The 24,551-nt window shown below is 44.0% G+C and overlaps 1 protein-coding gene across 6 annotated transcripts in view; it reads left to right on the top strand.

Moving 5' to 3' along the window:
* The window catches only part of EDA (ectodysplasin A), a 191,469-nt gene that overhangs the window by 149,710 nt on the left and 17,208 nt on the right, over nucleotides 1–24,551 (top strand). For 5 of the 6 annotated variants that reach the window (XM_054040681.1, XM_054040682.1, XM_054040683.1 and 2 more), the window contains exon 3: nucleotides 19,557–19,586. The exons of the other annotated variant lie outside the window; for it this stretch is intronic. In XM_054040681.1, coding sequence (XP_053896656.1) covers nucleotides 19,557–19,586 — 30 coding nt within the window. The remainder of the gene's footprint in view (nucleotides 1–19,556; nucleotides 19,587–24,551) is intronic. 6 annotated transcript variants of the gene reach the window in all.

A 24,551-nucleotide genomic window follows, 5' to 3' on the forward strand; every position in this document is an offset into this window, starting at 1 on the left:
AAATCTGCAGACCTTTCCGCCCTCGGATGAAGAAAGAGCAGGATTTCCATCTGAAACAACTTCTGAAGGAGTCCGCTCTCAGCCCACCACGGAGTGCCAGGATCAGGCACCAAGTGCATTGGTGCAGAGCACTCTGGTCTCTATTCCAAGAGACCCTCGGCACCAACGCTCCCCAGCAGTACAAGCAGTGCACACGCGACACCACTCTCATTTGCTGGTGCTGCACAAGCGGCACAAGAAAACTGATAGGGGCCGTTCCCCAGTGCTGACAGCAACCCAACCGCCAGGCGCAACAGCAGTGCGTCCCTCGAAGGAGCACTCGGCCCCCAAGGAGCAGAAGTTGGCGCCACTGACTTCGGTTCCCCAGAGGGGACTGTCGAGTCTGGCACCCAGCAATGACTCGGACAGGCAGTGCCACTTGAAGCCACCAGGGATTTAATAGCAATGACGGCCCCTCAAGCTCTGGCTATCAGAGACAAGCCTCCAGTGCCGCTGCATCCAGCGCCATCTAGAGGCAAGCCAGCCATGATGCAGCAATCACCTTCTCCGGTCCGACACCACTGACCTCGGCACCGCTCTGGTTCAGCATCACCGAGGCACCGATCTCCAGCTCCGGACCCTGTGTGCGGTTCCCCAGGACCAACGAGACAACAATCTTGATCTCCGGCACCGGCGGAACCGCACCAATCTCCAGGCACCGGTCTCCGGTGCAGGCACATTGGCATCGGTCCCCGACGCAGGTACGTTGGCACCCGGTCCTTGGTGCAGTACCGGTTGGCGTCGCTGTGGTCATCACAGTCCAGATCAGTGTCATCTGACTCGGATGGGGACTCATTTTATTCCCACCATAGCAGGCGTAGATTGGATAGGTGCAGAAGTGAGTCACCGGCAGCATGGCCTCCGCATTGGCAACCGCAGCTTCAGTGGCCCTTTTGGACTCCCTGGACTTATCACCAGGCCCAGAGCTCATTTTCCAGGGCCTCTCAGTCGGTGGTCTCTGAAACCCGAGCACCCCAGCCAACCAAAGATCGCCCAGGAATCAGAAACGACGACAGGACAGGGTTCACAGCCCGTCCAGATCACCACCAAAACAACCATGGCAACAGCCCCGACAGCTGGCCAGACCACTGCTTCTGCAACAACGGTCAGCACAGAGGCCCCAGGCACCGACCAGGAGGACACTAGAGAGCTGGAAGGTCAGGAGGACACTGTACCTTCTCTAGCCTCCTCATCTTTGTCCCTGGACAAGGCGGTTGCAGGGGCTTCGGCCTCGGGTCCTCCTCCGATAGATTACCGTGCACACCAGGACCTACTGCACAGAATCGCCCGAAACATGGGATTACAGAAGGAAGAAGTTATTGAGCCAGAGGACCCCATAGTCAATATCCTAACGCCAGAAGGTCCCTCCAAGGTAGCTCTGCCCCAATAAAAACTATACAGAGCAAAATCAAAACGCTGTGGCAAACCCCAGCATCGATCCTGCCTACGGTGAGGGGTGTAGAGCACAAGTACTTTGTCCCATATAAAGGGTATGAGTACTTGTTCTCACACCTGCAGCCCTACTCCCTCGTAGAGACAGCAGTCAACAAGAAGGAGAGAGACAGGGACAGCAGAGGCTGGCTTCAAAGTCCAAGGAGTCTAAAAGATTAGACCTTTGCAGTAGAAAGGTCTACTCAACAGGGGGCCTGCAGCTGAGGATCGCTAACCAACAAGCTATCCTCAGTAGATACAACTTCAACTCGTGGGCCTCCAAGTTTAAGGAGCTAATCCCATCAGACTCCAGGGCCAAATTCATGGTCATTATTGACAAAGGGAAGGCAGTGGCACGAACCTCCCTACAAGCCTCTTTAGATGCGGTGGACTCTGCTACCTGCACCCTCTCATCGGGGTTAGCCATGAGAAGGGGTTCATCATTGCAGGTGTCTGGGCTGCTCTTCCCCTCCCCCGCCCCCCACCATCAAGTGCAGCAAACCCTGCAGGATCTGCCGTTTTAAGGTGCAGGGTTATTCTCAGAGCAGACGAACTCCAAGCTGCACAGCCTGAAGGACTCCCGGGAGACCATGAAATTGTTAGGTATGCACACCCCAGCAACCCAACGTAAACATTTTAAACCGCGGCCTCAACAGCAGTGCTCCTACCTTCCTCAACCCAGACAGGACTTCTACAGATGGAGGGGTAGGAATGGCAGGCGCAAACCTTCCTGTCCCCCGTCAGGACAGGGCCAGGGCCCAACCAAACCATCGTTGGGCTCAAAGCAGGCCTTTTGAAGGTACGCCCAAGGACAGAGTACCCACTACGACACCGGATCCTTCCCCTTGCTTTACGAATCGGCTATCCCACTTCTACCGTGTGTGGTCCCATATAACATCGGGCTGCTGGGTTCTTCACACGGTAGAAGTGGGATATTCTCTCCAATTCTGCTCCTCTGCACCCCACCCCCATCTTTCTTCCCCATCCCTCTTCAGGGACCCTTCTCACGAGCAACTCCTTATCCAGAAGGTGCAGTCGCTCCTTGCCATAGGGGCAGCGGAGAAGGTTCCTCAGGAGCTAAGGGGCAAGGGATTCTACTCCCGTTATTTCCTAATCCCCAAGGCAAAGGGTGGGGGTCTCAGACCTATTTTAGACCTGTGAGGATTCAACCAGTTCATGCTGAAGTTGAAATTCTGCATGGTCTTCCTGAGCACAATCATCCCTTCCCTGTATCCAGGAGACTGGTACGCCACCCTCGACATGAAGACTCGTAATTTCACATAGTAATTTGGCCTGCGCACAGACGATTCCTACAGTTTGTGGTCGACCACAAACATTATCAGTTCATGGTCCTCCCGTTTGGTCTATCGACGGCCCCCCAAGTGTTCACCAAGTGCACATTGGTGGTAGCACCCTTCTTCCAGAGAAGGCAGGTGCAGGTATATCCCTACCTCGAGGACTGGCTACTACGGTAGCAGGTAGAGCCTCAAGTCCGATTAGTCAGATCCACTTTTGAGAGACTGGGACTCCTTCTCAACGTGAACAAGTCAAGCTTATCACCAACCCAAAGAATAGAATTCAACGGGGTGGTGCTGGACTTGGTACAGGCAAGTGCGTTTCTGCCAGAAACCCGATTCCAAGCCATAACAGACATTATTCAAAACCTCAGACAGTACCTGACCACTACAGCAAGGGGATGTCTGAGTCTTCTCGGCCACATGGCAGCCCGCACTTACGTGGTCCGGCATGCCAGACTGAGGCTCAAACCACTCCAAGCATGGCTCACTTTGGCCTATTGCCTGGGGCGCGACAGCCTGTACACAGTGGTGACCGTGTCAGAGCAAGTACTCGAGTCCCTCCATTGGTGGCTCGACCCTCGGGCAGCGTGCGCAGGAGTTCCCTTCAACAGCCCACAGCCCGCCTTGTCCCTGGTAACAGAAACGTCAGCGCTGGGTTGGGGGGTACATCTGGGAGATCTCCAAACACAGGGCCTATGGTCACAGGATGAGCTCTCACTCCATATTAATATCCGGGAGCTCAGAGCAGTGCGACTGGCATGCCAAACTTTCCAATCCTGACTGCAAGGTCAGAGTGTGGCAGTGTTGATGGACAACACCACTGCCATGTTTTACATCAACAAACAGAGTGGAGCCCATTTCTCTCTCCTATGTGGGGAAGCCCTCCAGCTATGGGAGTTCTGCATACCCCACTCCATTCACCTGGAGGAGTCCTATCTCCCAGGCGTACAGAATGAAGTAGTGGACCACCTCAGCAGATCATTCTGCAATCACAAGTGGCCCATCCATCCAGATGTCATACATTCCATCTTCCAAACATAGGGGTTTCCCCAGGTCGATCTGCTTGCCACCCGGAGCAACAGAAAGTGCCCAACGTTCTGCTCCTTCCAGAAACACAGCCCGAGTTCGATCTCGAACGTATTCCTGCTACCCTGGGGAGACCGCCTCATGTATGCCTTTCCATCGGTCCCACTTGTGCATAAGGTGCTGCTCAAGATCCGCAGAGACAAGGCGAAGGTAATCCTGTTGGCCCCAACGTGGCCCCGCCAACATTGGTACGCCACGCTTCTGGAGCTGTCAGTGAACACCCTGATCCTGTTACCACTCTAACCCGATCTGATCACACAAGACCACTGTCGCCTTCACCACCCAGACCTCCAGTCCCTCCATCCCATGGCCTGGAAGCTTCACGGTTAAACCCGATGGCGCTCCTGTGCTCGGGACCGGTAAGGGAGGTCCTACTCAGCAGCAGGAAACCATCCACCAGGACCACTTATCTAGCTAGTGGAAGAGGTTCACTTGCTGGTGCACCCAGCATCACACACCTTCACTCCATGTGTCTATACCACTCATCATAGAGTACCTCCTGCATTTGAAACAACAAGGCCTCACAGCATCATCCATTATCTTGACCTTCTATCCGGGAACGTCTGGACGTTCCGTATTTGCCAACTCCATGGTAGGGCATTTCCTCAAGGGCCTGGAAAGGTTATATCTACAGACTCAACAACTTGTGCCTGCATGGGACCTTAACCTGGTCCTCTTCAGACTCATGAGGCCCTCTTTTGAACCGTTGGCAACTTGCTCCCTCCTTTATTTATGATGGAAGGTGGCCTTCCTGGTCGCCATCACATCAGCCAGAAGGGTGTCTGAGTTAAAGGCACTGATCTCTGACTCACCCTACATGGTCTTCCACAAGGACAAGGTACAACTCAGACCTCACCCAGCCTGCCTTCCCAAGGTAGTGTCTCAATTCCACACCAGCCAAGACATTTTTCTGCCTGTCTTCTATCCTAAGCCTCATGCCAGTACCCAAGAACAGAGGCTGAGCTCACTGGATGTTCAGCGGGCACTAGCATTCTATATCAAGTGCACTACGCTGTTCAGGAAGTCGAACCAGCTGTTCGTGGTGGTGGCAGACTAGATGAAAGGACTCCCGGTCTCTACCCAACGCATTTCTTCCTGGATCATGGACTGCATCCACACATGTTATGAGCTCGCCAAGGTCCCAGTCCCTGCTATTATGGCACATTCCACAAGGGGCACAAGCCTCATCCGCTGCTTTCCTGGCCCAGGTCCCGGTACAGGAGATCTGCAGAGCAGCAACTTGGCCATCGGTGCATCATTTACCTTTCACTATGCTATCACCCAGCATGCCAGAGATGATGAGGCATTCACCAGAGCGGTGCTCCAATCAGCGATTCCTTGACTCCGACCCCATCTCCAGGGTAGAGCTTGGGAGTCACCTGATTGGAATTGACGTGAACAAGCACTCAAAGAAGAAAAAAGATTTGCTCACCTCGTAACTGTTGTTCTTCGAGATGTGTTGTTCAGATCCATTCCAATACCCACCCTCCTTCCCCTCTGTCAGAGTTGCCGGCAAGAAGGAACTGAAGGGGGGGGGGGGTCAGGTCAGCAGGGTCCTATATTGAGCGCCAGGAAGGCGCCACTCCAGGGGGCTCCACAGTCGACCCGACGGGAGATGCTAAGGGAAAAACTTTCCGACGACTGTGCATGCAGTGCGCTCACACCTCATTGGAATGGACGTGAACAACACATCTCGAAGAACAACAGTTACGAGAAGGTAACTGTATTTTTTTTGTTTGTTTGTTTCTGCATTATAGAGCAGCCTTTTCCTGATTGTTGTTCTCTTTCTCACTATCACTGTGTCTCCATTCCCACCCCATTTGTTGCCTCTTTTCCCCTCAAAACAAATCTGGTACTAGCTTTAAAAGAGCTCATGATCCAGAGAGCTGTTCAAAATCAGGTTCTTTAAAATACCAATATGCTATTCTGCTACTGTCAACTATTCTTCTGTGTTGAAAATATTTTCAGGTCACTTTCACTACCTGCCAGCCAAGTTCTCTTTCTTACTAGATGATGATTTAACTAAAAATAAAGTAAATGGATTATCCCAAAGGCAGTCAAATAAAATATATATTTTATTATCAAAATCAGGGATGTAACAAACTTCACCCCTTACAGGCCAGCACCATAGTCCACTAGTACATGTGGTGTTTCAGAATCATGCAGTCTGGAAATGCTTGGATGGTAGAATTTGGCAGCACATCTTTGGGATGAAATGAGGGGGGAAGTGATTATTTTAAGTGATCAATGTGCTGAATGCTTAGCTGCACCTTGCTGTCTGAAGTAGAATGATTCTGCATAAGAGAGAAATGTTCAGAGTTTGCAATCCTCTGTCCCTGCTAGTAGGGGCCCTGTCCAATGCTTTATAAAAACCTAGCTAGCTGTTTCAGCATAAGTGTTAAATTCTGCTCACCCAGTGAGATGTGATGACCACAGTGTTGTAGATCTGATGTAAGGGTGAAGAGGAGAGAAAAGTAAAAAGCAAACATGGGAGTCAAGAAGAGATTCTTGGGCTTGGAGAGAGCCTTTGCCAGATGGAGGAATCTTACTTCATTTGTTTTGTTCCCAATAAGAAAGATGTATATTTAATCTAGTCTCTGTGTTAATGCTATCTGTGCTTTCCTTACACCACTGCTTATATCTATGAGGTTCTGCTCTGGTGCTAAAGATGTTACAGTGGACTTTTTGGGGTGAGAGAGGGATTTTGCCTGAATATAAATTTCTAAAATTAGCAAGTATCAGAGGGGTAGCCGTGTTAGTCTGAATCTGTAAAAAGCAACAGGGGGTCCTGTGGCACCTTTAAGACTAACAGAAGTATTGGGAGCATAAGCTTTTGTGGGTAAGAACCTCACTTCTTGCATCTGAAGAAGTGAGGTTCTTACCCACGAAAGCTTATGCTCCCAGTACTTCTGTTAGTCTTAAAGGTGCCACAGGACCCTCTGTTGTTAAAATTAGCAATATATTCAGAATATTCACAAGTGCATTAAAGACACAGATCACCATCTTTATCCCTTGTTCTGACCACTTAACTCCCCTCAGCTGCTAGTCTTGTGTCTTTACAGTTCCTTGTAAAGGAGACAAAATCATGTATGTACATATAATCTTTATGTATCACATATCTGTATTTGTTTTCAATTATATTGTTCTATTTGTAGGTGATTTTAAAAAAAAACTTTAGTCACTAATATCCTCAGTTTCTCACATTTTGCTCATGTTGAATAATACTTTACTCTGCTGATTTCAGTAGGGTTGTTTGGGGAGAAAGTGAGGGTGCCAGAATCTGGAACAATTGTAAGTGATCTGAATACACATAAGGGGAGATCCTCACCTTTGTTGTGGCCCTCTTATGCCAGATAAAAGTGCTAGAATTGCATAAAAGAGCCCTAAAGCCCTGTAAATGGCTGGGGAGAATTCCTTTGGCACAAACTGTATTGGAAGACAGCTATAAATCTGTCTTCTGAGGACCCCCTCACAAGCCCTGGCATAGGGAGTATGCCCCAGGGATGGCATGGCAGGGCCCAGGCCACCACACTGTGGAGATTCTGGACAGTGCTGCAGTCCATAGGGCAGCCCAGGGAGGCTACCCTAACTTGGACAGGTCCTTAGGACTGCCTAAAGTTATGTTGAGGCATCTCCAGCTCCGAGAGCAGCCCAAGACTAGGAGGGTACAAAGGTTCACTGGGAAGGTACAAAGCCAACTTAACTTCCCCCTTCTCCTTCTGGGCCAAAAGTTCTGTGCTGCAGCTCTTAGGGATTGTCTACAGAGGGACACTCAGCAAAGTTAAAGTGAAAAGATGTAAAGTCAATGCACATAAGTCAAAACACCTTAACACCTCCCACCCCTTTATTTGACAGATTGATTGGAAGAACTAATACTTTTTTTTAAGGTATTCAACCAGATCTATAACTAGTCAAATATAAGTCACTGATAAATATTAGTGAAAATTGTCAAATAATATATTTGCCAAATATATTTTCCTGCTATTCAACCAGCTCTGGGAGTAAGTTAAATTTTAAGTATTTTAAATAAGCTGATACAAAATGTTAGATACAATACACAATAAATGTACACAGCTGCTTTTGTTCTTTAAACAGCGGAATGGGGCTTTGGAAAGGTGTGAGAGCACAGCTCTTTCACCATGGTTAAAAGGATTAATCTTTGGACTAGTAGATATAATGTGAAATGTTCAAGCCTGGTACCTTGCTACTTTTCAGAGTAGAACAGAACTTTAAAAATGTCTGACACTACAGTGGGCCTTTTCTTCCCATCCCAAGTAAAAGGAAAGAATATCAGCATTTTCTTGTAACTTTTGAAAGATCAGAAAAGTTAACAATGTTGAGCAAAGATGGAAGTTTAGACAAAGGACTGTCTTATGTTGTACGGGAGGAGTCTCATGACCTTATGATTGCACCAGCTGAAATATCCAACTTCTCCTGCTGGAGGTGAACAGATGCAAACCCCAGAGACTCAGAAGCTCCCAAAGCTGCTAATAATGTATTTTTTTCATGTCAGAAGTATTTTTGTGTTTGTGGAAAGATCCACTTGCACAGCCCCAGCATCTCTCTCTGCCGTGCTTGGAACAGATGTGCGTGTTGTAATATAGACTGTGAACATTGACATCCCATGTGGTTCTCATTCCCCTCATTCGTCTTTGAAGCTAATTGGTTCCATCCATTTCAAATGTGTTTGGCTCACCACAGTTATTTGTACTTTCACTCTGTTTATAGTTCTAATGGTGTGATATATATATAACATGAAATAAACTCTCATGACTCGAAAGTCTGAGGAGACAGATACACAACACTCAAATTCCATTCTGATTTTTTTAATTTCAATTATGTTCTCTGCCAGCTCTTCCTTTGCTTCTCAGAATGCTATAGCTAGGCTCTTTAGTGATAGCTGGTATGGTCATTGCTAATTCTATAGTGTGTGTGTGTGTGTGTGTGTGTGTGTGTGTGTGTGTGTGTGTGTGTGTGTGTGTGTGATTATGCAGTTCAGAGAATAAAAAATGGGAAGGCTGCAGGACAGTGTAGACATGCACCTCTGTCTCTCCCTCTCTTTTTCTCTCTGGGACAATGGAGGAAATTTTGCAATGCAGCTGTCTGCACTATACCTGACCTTTTTGTTTCTTCAGAACCCTTTCATGTTTCTGTAGTGAAGTGTCTTTCTCCTGGATCTGAATGATTTGTTGGGCAGCTTTATAATGTTAGTGAAAATCTTATTCTGTGTTTTAATATCTTTAGTATGTAAAATTGCTAGAGTTGGCCAGAAAATGAAAAGCCCTTTCCACAAAAAAATTTGTGGTTTTGAAAAAAAATTGTCCCAAATTGGGACAAAAATAAAAAACACAACTTTTTTTTTTATGGCCAGGATTACAAGAAAAATTCTGTATTAGGGAAACCCAAACAGAATTTGTGACTTCCCAGCTGCCAGCCTAAACAGCTCTTATTAATTTCAACAGTGAAATTGATTAGAGCTTTTCAGCCCAGCAGCCAGAGAAGCAGAATATGGGATGTTCAGCCTCCTCCCAGCTCCAGGGCCAGAGAAGCAAAAAGCTGAGATGCTCAGTACGTTAGCCACCCTACCTCTCCCCAGCTCCGAAGTGCCTGAGTTCTCTGCCTCTCTAGCCCCAGTTCTGGGGGAGAGGCTGAAGGGAGGTAGAAGTCAGGTGAGCAGCCAGGGAGCAATAATTTCAGTTTTCCATTGGATTTTTTTTTCCAAAGCTGAAATTATTCTGTAGTGAAATTTTGGTTTGGAGCTAGCAGATACTTTTGGGGGGTTCTTCTCACAGCTTTCTTCATTGTCAGAGGTAAAATTATTATTATTATTTATTCCTTTGTCCAGTGTCCCAGTCAGCTTGTTCTACCATTGCTGACCCCAGATGGCTTCCTTTCCCTCTCTCCACCCCAGAGAAATACTATAGTTCCCTTCATATATGGCTCAATTCAGCAAGCTGCAGAGCACGAAGACCCTAATCCAGTAAAGCATGTACCTGCTTAATAAGCAGACAAGCAGGGATGTCAAAGGAGGCATTTACAAGTTTCTGAAAGTGACTCCTTTCCCCCCACCACTGTAACAGAGACTGGGGTTCAGTGACTAAAAAGGAGGTTGCAATATGTTCTTTAAAATCTGTTATCTGAAGAGGATTTTACTAAATATTAGGCCAAGCATTAGTGAAAAATAAGCTTGTATAAACTATATTCAATGGAGTTTTTAAATCAGAGTAGGTGCCTTGTGAATTGTTAACATTTTACAGCTGGCCGAATTAGGGTAACTTCCAGTATTGTAGAAAAAGTGCTGGCTTTTCCCCACCATAACTTGTAGGTGCAACTCATTTGTTCCCTCCTTCCCTTTCCCAAAGATGAGAAGGGTGCAAAAGAGTTGTTATTGAGTGATGTATTGATTTCCCCCAGTACATGACCTCCGTTTAGAGGCGAATTCAGTACTATATCGCTGTTCAAATCAGGATTCTTTGGGATTTGGCCAGTTAGCCCTTGGGCTTTGTTTGACAAGAGAACAAGGAGATCCCTGCAGTCAGACAGCACTAAATTGTGATCGATATTCACATGTAAGTGTGTCTTTTAAATGGACACTGTCACCTTAATAATCAAATTATAACTAAAAATTAAAGAAAATACTGTGTTTTCTCAATGTTTACTTCGTGTATTTGACAACACTTCTTATGATCAGTTACAATGTTTCCCCTGTTTAACCAAGTACATTTCCATGTGTGTGTAGGTATTTCATGAAACTTGACGGGGCAAATTTAGTACCCGAAACTGCTATTAACTCACTTTTAAAATTTGATTAGACTTCAGGTTGATCACATTTAGGAGCTTAAGTCCCATTTTCATAAGTGCCTTAGAAGTAGAGCTGTACAAAACTCAGAATTTCCATCTAATGGGAAATGTCAACACTTCAAAATTTATCACTCCAAATTGGAACGAGTTGTGCATATGATGCACCATTACTACTGACTTCATAAAATAATGTAAAAATAATAACAGTAATAAAAATAAAAAAGCAAAATGAATTTTCGAAATTCTAATATGAAATTTTGAAATTTTCCATCACTTAAAAATGATTTGTTTAGATGTGATTTCCCCCCCCCCGTGGAATTTTTGTCAAAATTGATACAATTTTGCAACAACAAAAAAATCATTGACATTTTTCTTTTTCCTAATGAAAGAATGTTCAGACAAAAGTTTTGCAACTGGTTCTACTTCAGACTCTAGCCTCCACTGAAACTCAATGAAACATAGGTGCTTTTGAAAATGTTACTCTTGTCTTTTTCTTCAAATTTATAATAAGCTGTCATTAACACTTATTGTCATCAGTACACTGTCAAAAACCCTTAATTTTGAGAGTTCATAACTGAAAATGTCCTTCAGTTGAAAGGTGGTAATTAATTATATATTTATTGTAATAACAAAAAGTTGGAAAATAAAGCATATGCAACTATAATTAAGAGGGATGAAATCCAGCTTGAATGATATTGTGTTGTCACTTTTAAATGTAATTCTACAGTATTAATTTGACATGTCGTTTTACTTTCGTAAGCATTCCTGAATTATGATATAAAATGCTCCTGTTGCTGGAATGTTAATGACTCTGACAAACCAGTTTTCTGGAAAGAACTTACCTATGAAGTTTGCTTGTCCTTTCTTTCTTTTTTGGCTTCAGTGCACTTCAGTTTATTATCCATGTTATTCCTTTTTTGCCCAAGAAAGAGGAATGGAGATAACGAGGTGAGGGGCTCTTTGAGGAAATCATTTTGTTTGTGTTGCCAGCTTTTTCTCTTCTCTTTCTCCAATCAAAACTCAGTTTTGTTTTATTTTTATTATGTTCTTATTTAGAATTTGTTGGACTTGCCTTGCTATTACCATGAGAGTCTCTTTATGGAAGAAATGAAATTAAATAAATAGCATAATCTGCAAATCTTTAACTCTTGTGAAAGTTCTGAAGCCAGACAGTTGTTCAGTAAAGTCCTTAACTTTTATCATTAGCAAAGTATAATTAGTGTTATGGTCCTGATTCAGCAGGGTACCTTAGCACATGGTTAATCTGCATAATGTAAGAGCCCCGTTGAAGTTCAGGCACCTGCTTACGTACCTTAGTGAATTGGAGCCTGGAGGAGCATATGTTGAGCCTATAGATTCAATGGGCATATTACCTGGCTCAGTGGTATAGCTAGGACAGGAAAAATGAGTTGGCCCTAGCTTTTGGGTGGGTGGGCAATGATGGGGGGTGACGGGAAGGGGCGCAGGAGGGATCAGGTATCCTGAGGAGTGGAGCAGGAGGGATACCCCCCCTTTCAGCTCAGCAGCCACCATGAGGTGGAAGGGGTCCCCGCCAGGGCTCGAGCTCTGCCCACCCCTCCTGACCCCAGCTTGGTCTCTGTCAGCCCCACTGCATCCCCCTCCTGTCAGCGCCGTGCGCTGCTGCCCTGGTTTCTGCTCCAGTACTAGCCCTGCCCAGACCAGTTCCCACGAGGCACACCCCCCACTGGACTACTACTGGGGCAGGTGTGCACAGCGCCAGCAGGAGGGTGATGCAGCTGGGCTGACAGACATCGAGCCGGGGTCGGGAGTCCCAGCCTGTGGATTTGGGGGGCTCCGGCCCCAATTTGGGTGGGCCTGGATGCTAAGGTCAGCAGTCTCAAGCTTGCAGGGCTTGGGTTCCATGGCTGGAAAATTTGCAGTGTAGGCACTGTGGCTTAGGCTGGAACCCGAGCTCTGGGACCCTCCAGCCTCACAGGGAGCCAGAGCTTGGGCTCCAGCTTGAGCCCAAACATCTACACAGTGGTTTTGAGCCCCTCTGCCTGATCCCCACGAGCCCAAGTCAGCTGACTCAGGCCAGCCGGGGCCATGCTGCAGGTCTTTTATCCCTGTGTAGACCTAAAATAAGCAGTGTTATAGCTGCTCTTGTGGCTATAACTTGTGTGTATTGGTGTCTGGTTTCTGTTCTCTACATCAATGGTCTCCAAAGTGGGGTGCATGCAGGATCCTTCAGAGTGCGCAGCAGGAGGAGCGCTGCTTTGGCAGTTCAGGTGGCTTTTCTTCTTTTCCTTTTTTTTTTTTTTTTTTTGCTTCGGTAGTTCGGGCAGGAGTCCGAGTGCCTTTTTTTTTTTTATTTTCTTTTGTTTTCCCTCTGCTTGCGGAGGCAGGGGGTGCGTGGTCAACAAAATTTTACTGATAGGGGTGCGCGATCAAAAAAGTTTGGAGACCACTGCTCTACATCATTTGTTCAAAGCCTTTCTGGCTAGCTGTGCCAATTTACCAGACCTCAACTGTATTGCCCATTACCTGCTATCTCTGATTCAGTTATACACATAATTTGCACTGGATCTTAAACTGCTCCAAATCCCAGACTTGTGAGTGGCTCAGGTTTTCGCTGTGTATTATAATTCATATAATCGAACACGTAGAGGGCAACAGGGTCACACTGGGGCCCAATATAGAAGCAAAAGCCTGAAATAACCCTGCTCTGTTTGTCAGTGCATTGACAACTCTAAGCCAGTGGTTCTCAACCAGGGGTACATGTACCCCTGGGGGTACTCAGAGGTCTTCCAGGGGATATATAAACTTATCTACATATTTGCCTAATTTTACAACAGGCTACATAAAAAGCACTAGCAAAGTCAGTACAAACTAAAATTTCATGCAGACAATGACTTGTTTATACTGCTCTATATACTATGCACAGCAATGTACATACAATATTTATATTCCAGTTTATTTATTTTAAAATTATATGGTAAAAATGATAAAGTAAGCAATTTTTTAGTAATGTGGTTTGACACTTCTTTGTATTTTTATGTCTGATTTTGTAAGCAAGTAGTTTTTAAGTGAGGTGAAACTTGGGGGTGCGCAAGACAAATCAAACTCCTGAAAAGGAGTACAGTAGTCTGGAAAGGTTGAGAACCACTGCTCTAAGCTACCATTTTTCCCAGAGTTTCATCCCTGGTTCTAAAGATTTAAAACCTAACATGATGTATATGAGCACGGCCACATTATCAAGCTCTATAGGTGATAGTTTAGGAGGCTATAGACAGGTCTATAGTATCTTTCAGTAGAAGTCAGTTATATTGAACTTCTTCTTAACAGGGCACTTCATTAGTGTATCTAGTTTTGTAGTGCTGTATCTTTCCTCTTTGTTGCTTAAGACTGGTTATAGAAAGAATAATATGACTTTCACTCTGCCCACATGCTGGAGACTGCTAAACTAAATAGGCTTCTATACCATGTCCATCACTGCTGTGTCTGAACACAATACAACAGAGATCTCAAACTCAAATCACCTCCCTCCTGGAAAGCGCTAAGTGCTGCCAAACAGCTGCTTGGCGGCGGGAAGCGCCTGGAGATAGGCAGAGGAGCGGGGACACGGCGCGCTCGGGGGGAGGGAGGGCAGCAGGTGAGGGGAGCCTGGCGGCCACAGGAAATAACTCCAAGGAGCGGGGAGCTTGGTGGGCCACGGGGAGCCCCAGGCCCTTTAAATTGCCAGCGAGCCCCGCTGCCGCAGCCCCGGGGTAGCAGCAGCAGGGCTCCAGCAGTGATTTAAAGAGCTCCGGGCTCCAGCCGCTGCGGGGAGCCCGGGCCCTTTAAATTGCCAGCCGAGCTCCGCTGCCACAGCCCCGGGGTAGCGGTGGCAGGGCTCCAGCGGTGATTTAAATGGCCCGGGGCTCCCCGCAGCAGCCGGAGCCTCGGATCCTTTAAAGCGCCGCCGGAGCCCATTGCTTCCGTGCTATATGCGAACACATGTTATATTGGGTCGCGTTATAGCGGGGTAGAGGTGTAGACAGTATTACACAGCCATAATATGTTAGGATGGGAGTTAACAAAAAACAGACACATGCAAAAAAGAAGGAAGAGGGGATGGGGTGTGGGAAGAGGGAAAGAAAAAGCATAGAGGTCAAGTGGAAGTGGCATTATTTGAGCTATCTTGGCATTCTTTATCCAAATGTATCAAGAAATGAGGTCCAAATTTCTTTGAATTCATATAATTGTTCTCTTCATCTATAAGCTATTTTTTTTTTTGCTGCTAACTTAGATAGGTCCAAATACCAGTACTCTATTCTGGGCACAAGCCTACTCCTCCATTTTTGTAAAACCATGCACTTGGTAATCATTGTGGCCTTCAGTCTTTGTGGTGGAGTTAAACCCAGCATTGTAGGTATATAACCTAGGATATAATTTTAAGTTGAGGTTTGGTTGCTGAAGCCAAGCAGTATTTTCACTCTAGTGTCCACCTATTTCCGCAGCTGCCTGATTGCTGGACAGTTCCATTGCATGTGGAGAGGGCAAGGCCCCCATCTTGCATAAGCTCTGTGACATTTTGAATAGCATATTTTTGTAACAAGCATAGCCTGAGATCCACAGAGGCATTTTTAACATTCCATAAAATGCTTTGCCATTGGGCTTCTTTTAAGGGCTGTGATAAATCCCCTTCATACACATCCACAAAACTCCAGACCAGTGGAGTTCCTCTTCACTAGTAAATATACATAGTAGACGTGGGCAGATTACCACTTGCGATATTAAAATGCCAGTAATGATTCTGGTGGACTCTGCCTATCTCTTGTTCCCCTGGATGATGAAGCAATACACCAGCCACCTTGACAGCACCAAGCAAGGATTCAATTACCAACTCAGCAGGTGCAGACTGAATTATAAGAATGACCATACTGGGTCAGACCAGTGGTTCCTCTAGCCCAGTATCTTGCCTTCCTATAGTGGCCAATGCCAGATGCTTCAGAGGGAATGAACAGAACACGGCAATTTATCGAGTGACCTGTCCCCTGTCGTTTAGTCCCAACTTCTAGCAGTCAGAAGTTAAGAAACACCCATACCATGTGGTTGCAGCCCTGACCATCGTGGCTGATAACCATTGATGGACCTATCTTCCATGAACTTATGTAATACTTTTTTTTTTTTTAAACCCAGTTATACTTTTGGCCTTCACAACATCCCCTGGCAATCAGTTTCAAAGATTGACTGTGCATTGTACGAAGAAATACTTCCTTATGTTTATTTTAAGCCTGCTGCCTATTAATTTCATTGGATGTCCTCTGGTCCCCTGGTTCATGTGTTCTGTGAAGGGATAAATAACACTCACTTTCTCCATACCATTCATGATTTTATAGACCTCTATCATGTCCTCCTTCAGTCGTTTCTTTACCAAGCTGAATAGTCTGTCTCTTTAATTGCTCCTTCTATGGAAGCTGTTTCATACCCCTAATCATTTTTGTTCCCCTTCTCTGTTCTTAATTTTATGTTCTTATGTTTGCTGACTGTAAGCAGCCAGACACAAGGGCCATTACAAGAGCTATGCGTGGAGCTATGCAGTTAAAGGAGGCCTTGAAAGAGCATTTTAATGGTCAGCCACAGTAATCCGTTGTGTTGGACTGTGCTCTGGCCCTGCAGTTTTGGGGACTTTGGGAATTATGCAGTATTTGCTGTACATTTATAATTAATACACTGTGTGTTTCACTGAACCAGAGTTCTTTGAGTAGTATCCCCGTGGGTGCTCCACGTCAGGGTTGCCTGCAATTTTGATCAGAGATTTTTGGTAGCGATGCCCATCCACTCCACACATCCACCCCACACATCCTCATGCCCCGCGCTGAGGCTATATAGGTCTGCATGGGCTAACCGCCCACAGTTCCTTCTCAACCACCATCAGCCTGAGACGGAATCTCCGCAGACCTGTTCTCTCTAATATTTCAGCAATGTATGTTAGTTAGCATATAGTTAGTTACCTTATAGAGTTTATAGTTGTTGGAAAAGGTTCCCTTTGGTCTTTTTTTTTTTTTTTTTTTTTCACTTTTTCTTAAAAAGAAAACAGAAAACAAATTTTATCCATTAAAAAAAAAGTTAGATAGTTGTTACAAGCTTCCCTTTCTAGAGATTTTTTTTTGTTATTTGACCCAGGAATGCCAGGCTCCCCAGTACCTTTCCTGCCATGAGGCTATTCCAATCAGTGACTGGCATTCCAAGTGCTTCCGCTGTTTGGGTGATACTTGTATCCCCAATAAGTGCAACATCTATGTGTCCTTCAAGGGTAGATCTCAGAAAAAGAGGAAGATGGCGTAAGCTTTACAATCCACTTTGGATCCAGGGGCAGAGAAGCCCCTCTACATTGATCTCCCAGTACCACTAGTGCCCCGTCCATGTCAAAATCTCAGTCACTGGCAACCGCTAGAGATCATGGGAATACTGCAGGATCGAGTACATCTATGGTACTGAAGTCCTCAACAACATCTTCCTCTAAGGAAAATGAGGTAAGGAGTACATCCTCAAGAAGTTGCCAAAGCACAAGAAGGCTACATAGACCTCAGGTCCCAAGGGGAGTTCCATGCAGGCTCCGAGTGATGTTGGTACTGCAACAGTGAAGAGGAGCCAGTCATCTATGACAGACGTGGTACCAAATTCGGGTACCTGTACCCAGAGCATCAGAGACACTGTTGAGAAGAGTTCTAAGCCCATTCCCGAACAGTATTCGGTAACAGTAACATAAAAGTCAACAATACCAAAGACGTATGGTACAGATGGGATCAGAGTCAACTCATTCCCATGCCAAGTGCTCGGTACCAGCTGCATTGGTACCAAAACTGTCCTCCACAGGTTCTCAATTGACCCCATCTTTGATACCCATCAATACTGCAAGAATTTGGATACCCTAAGGAACTGATAGTACCTTTGGAGCTGGAGTCTTTTCCTCAGCCAGTCTCCAGTTTCGTATCTCAAACTACCTAGCACATTATGACCAAATATGACTTTTTGATCTATTGGCAGATGGTGGATATTGCAGATAAACTACCTTAGCAGCATCATGCCTGCTTCCAAGCTTCTCTACCTGTTTGTTGTACCATTGCCTCTAATTGTATTAGTAAAACAATGAAAAGTCAATACCAGTGTCCTGCTAACTTGGGGGTGGGCTGGGTGCCATCTTCACATTTAAAAGTTGTAAGGAAAAATACGTGCAAACATTTACCCAAGATTGCTTCCCCATTCATCTGGCTCATCCATTGGCAGCACTGACTAGACTACAGTGGAGTCTTAAACAGGTCCTGGTTCATGGCATAGCTGGACTCTCTCTCCTGTCCCCACCCCACATTTCCTTTCTCCTCCTCCTCCTTGCTGTTCATGGCAGGGGTTTCTTTAATACGGTTGGGCCACATCTTAATAGAGTTTCTCATGTACACCGTCCATTGCGATTATACGGGCCATCTTCACTCACACTGTCAATCACATAACTTCCCTGTGGAAAGTACAATTACTGACATGAACAAGTAATATTAGGAAATTATATATGCATTTTCAGCATTTTTTTATTGCATAATAGCAGCTGGAAACAAGGAGGAGACCAAGCACCATGTGACCAGCCATTTTTTCACAGATCATCAAATGTTCCACAGACAACAGTCTGGAAGCCACTGCTTCAGTAATTTACAATAGACAAAATTCCTTCATCTTTCAGAGCAGCAGGTGAAAGCACACCAATGTACAAAAAGACTTAGCTACATTAGATCACTGGTTTCTCCCCAGGTGCTGGAAAATCTAATAAAGAACTTAGCAAAAAAGCTTTTAATTGGAGTTTCTCAGAGCAATATGGTTTCTCAAAGCTTGCAAAGTGCTAGCTCTGGTTTCCCTTTGGCAAAAGTGAATATAGTAAACCAAGCTTTTAGTGGAGCGTTTTGTGAAGGGTTTGACACTGGCTGGGAGGAGAATATGGTTTTAATTACTTAGCTCTAAAGAAGGTTCAACCTGTCTGCACAATGGGGAAACTATTATTGGAACTCCTCAAATGTTTAGAAACAAGGGATGTGGGGAAGAGTAGGTGAGGCCGGGAATGTGAAGTCTGTGGAGTGCAAGATGGTGTTTAAGAATCAGGCCAACACTTACATACCTGACTAGGTGAAAGTTCTTGAACGTATAAGTTCAAAGGAGTTCTTAGGGTTGTTTTCTTTACGAAGTCATTCGTAAGAAATTAATCCTATGATCTTACTGACAGCTGAAAATGTTGACACTCCCTTTAAGTGTCCATTACGTTAAATTAAATTACAATGGCAATTCATATGTCACGCACATGGGTCATAAATGAATACATTATGACTATGCAGTTATAGTGATGACCAAATTCATTCTGAGAGGGAGCACTTAAAAATTAAACTTATCTGTCACATTTTTTAAAGAGCTTCAACCAAACTTCAACAGTTGTACTTGCAGTTTTGTGTACCAAATTTTTGCATGCACATGGAGATGCATGATCAAAACCTATGTGCAAAATTGTGGGCAGTTTAGAGGTTGAGGTGAAAATTTGTCTATATGTGTTAATAGAACCATGACTGCAGGGATGAAAAGTATTTTCCGTCATAAAATTGCTGTAGTCCAGAAACAGATGGTAAAAGGAAAAGAGAAATTCTGTTAGAAATTTTCACCAAAATTCACTATACTGAGTTCTGATATCAACCATCATAGTTTACAGATCATCAGTTTGAGAGAAGGCAACACAGTAGGAAGATTTCACATAAGTGCCTGGGTCTAACAGATCATTTGATCATAGGCCTATGCTTTCCACAGCATTGGCTTACCTTGCTATTTTGTTTTTGCGCTGAATCACATTCCAGCCACCTTCCTTGGTGTTTTGTTATAGAGGGAATGCTTACTGTGAATTTCAGTATCTTTCTTTTCTCTTTGTAGGTCCAAGTTCAGTTAAAAACAAGAAAAAGGGTAAGTTAAAAATCTAATTTAATTTACTTGCTCACTGCAATGACTTCTCTCTAGCAAATGAGAAGCTACTTTTGGCTGTGAACTTTCTCTGATGAATATGAATACCGGACAAGTGGCATTTTTACTCTTATCAGTCTAGGTATACCTTGCCTCATATATATAATTTTCCACTTCTGTTGTAGTGATTGCATCATTGAGCAGGTTCATGTTTAGAAAGATAGGCATTTACTAATTTCCCCCCCTAAGAGCTGGCACATCAGTATTCAGAGGAGGCAGTGTAGGGGATGGAGTTGTAATTAGCTGCATAGTATACCAATAATTCCCAAGCTTTCATATTTGTAAATGCAGTTGGCTGGGTCATGGGCCAACCTGTCATTGGTTGCTTGTCCTTCATCATGTCATTTTCACTAAAATGATTTTCATCATCATCTCTGATTCTTAAAGTTTAGTTGGCAATAAGCCTAACTTTTTAGCAAGCATGTCTTTAGTGATATGAGCCAAAGTCCATTGACTTCAGGGCTTTGGATCAGACTCTAATACCACATCCTTCAAGCTGTTCAAAATGTTCAGTAATATATTTTAAAAGTGCTTATTAACGAGTTTATTTTATATTAATTAGATAATTTAGCGTGTTAGCCCAGTTGAGCTGCAGTGGTATATAGTACCTGAGAGCTGCTATTTTGCAGCCCTCTTTTGAAGTATTTATGTTTCTGCACAGACTTTTTGTTAGGAATCTAACAAGTCAAAACACCTCAGTTGCCTACCAGACTCCCTCTCAAAGGTCTGATGTCAGGAAACTGGTTTCAAAGAAGCAGTGCCAGCCGACCTACTTTGGCATCTGAAGAAGTGGGTATTCACCCACGAAAGCTCATGCTCCTATATGTCTGTTAGTCTATAAGGTGCCACAGGACTCTTTGCAGCCTACCTACTGTTACTCTTTCCTTTGCAATCCTTGAAGTATCCTTTTTGTGTATTCTGTAAACTCTTGTGTACATTTACAGAACATTGTAAGTTTGGAAAAAAATTGCTGTGTGCAGTGCTTGTGTTCCTCCAGATGTAGCCCACATGCTTCAAAGATAGTGCAGTACTGATCTAGGATATGATTCAGCAAAGCATTATTCATGCATTTAAATTAAGCATATGCTTAAGTCCATCCCTGTTCACCAAAGAACTTATACGTGTCCTTAATGTTAAACATATGTGTAAGTGTTTGCTGAATAAGAACTGAGGTAAGCATGTGCTTAAAATAGGGAGACCACCCGTCCCTAATTGGGTGGGACAGTCTCAAAATGTATATTTCTAGTCCCGGTCCTGGGCTGAATGACTTTGGGACAGCATTTGTCCCGGATTCCCTCTGGCACGGCTTCATGCCTGCCTGAGGCTCAGGGCAGCGCCAGCCTCTTCCCAGTATGGGGCTGAGGTGGGCCTTAGTCCCCACCCGCCACAAGGCTCCGCCTCCCTATCATTGTGGACAAACAATCTGAAACTGTGGCTGATGCTGGCTACAGTTGAGAACTCTGTCTATGTTTTCTAGGAAAGGCGCCCTAAATATTATATTTTCTAAAGACCTAGTTTTAAAAAAAAATCTGAAAACTTAATCCCTCTCATCTAGGATCAGTAGACCTAGAGGCCTCATAGGAAGTTATAATTATGACATTTTAACTGCTTTGGCGCAGCAGAGGAAAAAATGGTAGTACTGTATTAATCAATATCTTTCAGTTTCTGTGGTGCTGCCATATTTTGCAAAAACAGTGATTGTTCATTGGTTGGCATGACCTAAAACAGAAAAAGTCTCAATTCCCCTTGCTTTTAAGAAAGGAAGTGTCTGCATACTGCCTGAAGACAGAGTTGGCAAGCTGGGAATCAGATAATCAAAACACGCTCTATAAAGCTCTTCTGTGGCGGTGTTGGTGATCGCATGAGGACCCTGTGAAATCTAGCTAGATTTATGGTATGTGGCAACTCTACGCAAGGCATCGTCTGCTATGCAGGAGCCATGCAGATGCCATCTACTTAACCATAAGTATCAGCTTTCTCTTTTGGCTCACAGTCAAATACTGAATACTTTCAGGAGTTTTTTGAGAGGATATGCCAACACATTTCCATGTTGTGATTTCTTCCCTTGTTTTATATACACAGTTTCAAGCATACATGCGTTCATGCTCGCTCACTCTTTCTCAATAACTCTGGCTCATTTCCTGTGGGCAAAGGGTTTCAAGTATGGGTGGAATGCTGCCCAAGAAAGTGATTTATGTAACATGTTTTGAGGTGGAGATAGGGCAACTAAGTACCTCATCATCCCCCACAAGTTGCCTGCTTGCTCTTTTTTACCAAATTTGAAGAAAGTTATTGCCCATCTTCCAGATACAGCAATTCTTATACATCTCTTCAGCTCTGGACTGATCGCCTCACTATTTACTGTACAGCTCTGTTTCTACTTTGTAGGTTAGCAAGTCAGATTCACTGCATAGTGGAAAATTCATTTAAATAACTTGATGCACCATGTGCTCATGTGTTGCATCAGAATTACAGGTAATTGTTTTACACCTGAAGTAGCAAAATAGCCCTCTGGGGCAGGATTTAGTTAAAACAGCTGTAGTGTGTATTCCATCTTGATTCCCAAGGCAGAGCAAGGACAGACAGCAGTGAATCTGGCTTAAGTGCACATTTGATCCTGTATTAAGGTAGTCTAGGATAGAGAATGATATAAATCAAAGGAATTTAATAAAAATGCTTTATGGGAGATGTGTAAGGATTTGAATTTTGATTCAAAGTAATAATTTCAAAAATGTGTAATTATCCTATAGGGGAGGAGAGCTTGGGGATTGAAAGAGTACTCAACCACCTGCCAGCTCAGATTGGAAGAGGCATGCATGCTAATTGGGACAGAGATACTACCAACAATATACTTTGTCTGCTTTTACAACTTCTGCCCACCCTCCTAAGACATGTACCTTTTCATAAAATAATTTAAATCAAATTTCTGCTTTAAAAATACTACAGTCTAGTTTTTAATTTTCTTATAACTCAAAATAGAAGAGCAGGCCCAGGGAACATGGGGGAGAGAATGAGAGAATTCTAGTATTTCATAAAAGTAGTCAGCTCTCAGTTCTGTATACTAAGATGTACAAGGAGTGGTGACTGTCTAACTTCCATTTCAGATAGAGACAAGAAATGAACTTTTGCGCCACCTAATGAAAGAAAAAAACCTGCATGTTCAATCAAACAATTCAGGAAAGGCAGTGTGATCAGTTGTAGGTAGATAGCACAGCAGCTCTGATTCTAGGCATCCTTGTTAACTGCTAGGCAGTGGTGTGTGCTTAGAACATACCAAAGCGGGGAAGCCCTTCCAACTTTGTGCTCACCAAAAATAATGAGATTATTTAATTTTGCACCATGACATAGATAGACAGAAGTGCAGTAACTTCCTTAGAAACAATTCTAGTGGTCTTTTTATTTCCTGTCCTAAACTACTGTTGTGGTCTGATTAACAGTTGTTTATATTCTATCCCAGAGATGGCTGTATTTCCTTGGTGGGTAAAGAGATTCCTATAAGCTTGTAACGCTCTTTAAAATAAGAGTTGTTATAAAAATATACGTTTTTTTTTTTTAAACTTCATTAAAAGAAAATTGTTTACATCAAGCTCTGAAAAGTTAGGAAATGCCAGAATTAAAGTTGCACAGACAGCCATAGTTAGGTCCCCTTGTACATATGCATTATGATGTTTTTTACTTATTCCCTTTTTATTTTATTGCAACCACTGCCTCATCCAACGTGCAGGCTGGACAGTGCTCAGGGAATGAGACAGCTGTTCAATATTGGTATCCTCATCATGCTGCTAGTAGCCCTTGCCTTGTTTACTGCACATCTTCCAAAGCCTGCAACTAATACTAAATTATTCATTGCCTCAGTCTTTTTTCTAAAGCACTTATTACAATAGTATCTGAATGCCTGGCAAACATTCATGAATTTATCTCCAGTGCAGTATTAGAGAGCATTATTATCCCTATTTTATAGATGGGGAAACTGAGGGGGAAAAGACTTACCTGAGGCCACACAGTGAATCAGTGGTAGAGCAAGGATTAGAACTCAGGCTAGCTTGATTCCCAACCCGCTGCTCCTTCCTATAGACCACACTACCTTACTGGAAGAGTTATTGAGTATCCATAGCTCCTGTTGACTTGACTTGTAATTGTGTGTGTTCCATTTTTCTGTACATCGAGCCCCCAGATGTCTCAAGTTGGACACTCAGAATATGAGGGATATGCAACTAACTAGCAGCCACATGCCAGACTTTTGGTTTAAGTGACTTACTCAGTATCACATAGGAAGACTGTGGATGGAATTTAGTTTGTTTGGCATTCATCTGCCTTAATCACAAGACCATCTCCTCTCTCCTTCCAATCCCCTACCTTATTCACTGCACACCCTTCAACTTCTGCAACAAATGAAGCAGGAACCTACAGTCAGCCTCGTTCATCCCCAGAGCACATCCAGCTTGTGCAGTGAATGAGACATAGGTCCTGTGGGAAAAAATAGAGCTGGTCAAAAATTTCATGACACAAGTTGTCTACCGGAAAACACTGATTTGATTAAATTGAAACATTTCACAGAATTTTAATCAGAATTTTCATAGGAAATTATCTAAATGTTTAATTTTGACTTTATCATTTTGACTTTCATGTTATAATTTTATCATCAAAATGTTTTGACCTTATTGAAACAAACTATTGTAAGAATATTTTGTTTCACGAAAAATTTTGAGATTTTGACTTTTTGTCCTGATTTGGGACAAAACCAAATTTTGAAATCTCTTAATTTCCCTCAGATTGGAAATTTTGAAGTTCAGTCACCTCTACATGTGCACAAAGAGACTGAATTAAGGTTCAACGGGCAATGTAATTTCCTATGTTTTAAAAAACAAACACAAGTTATATTATGTACAACTGTAACAACCACCACAC

This window comes from Malaclemys terrapin, chromosome 9 (genome assembly GCF_027887155.1).
Source record: "Malaclemys terrapin pileata isolate rMalTer1 chromosome 9, rMalTer1.hap1, whole genome shotgun sequence".
Taxonomy (NCBI): domain Eukaryota; kingdom Metazoa; phylum Chordata; order Testudines; family Emydidae; genus Malaclemys; species Malaclemys terrapin.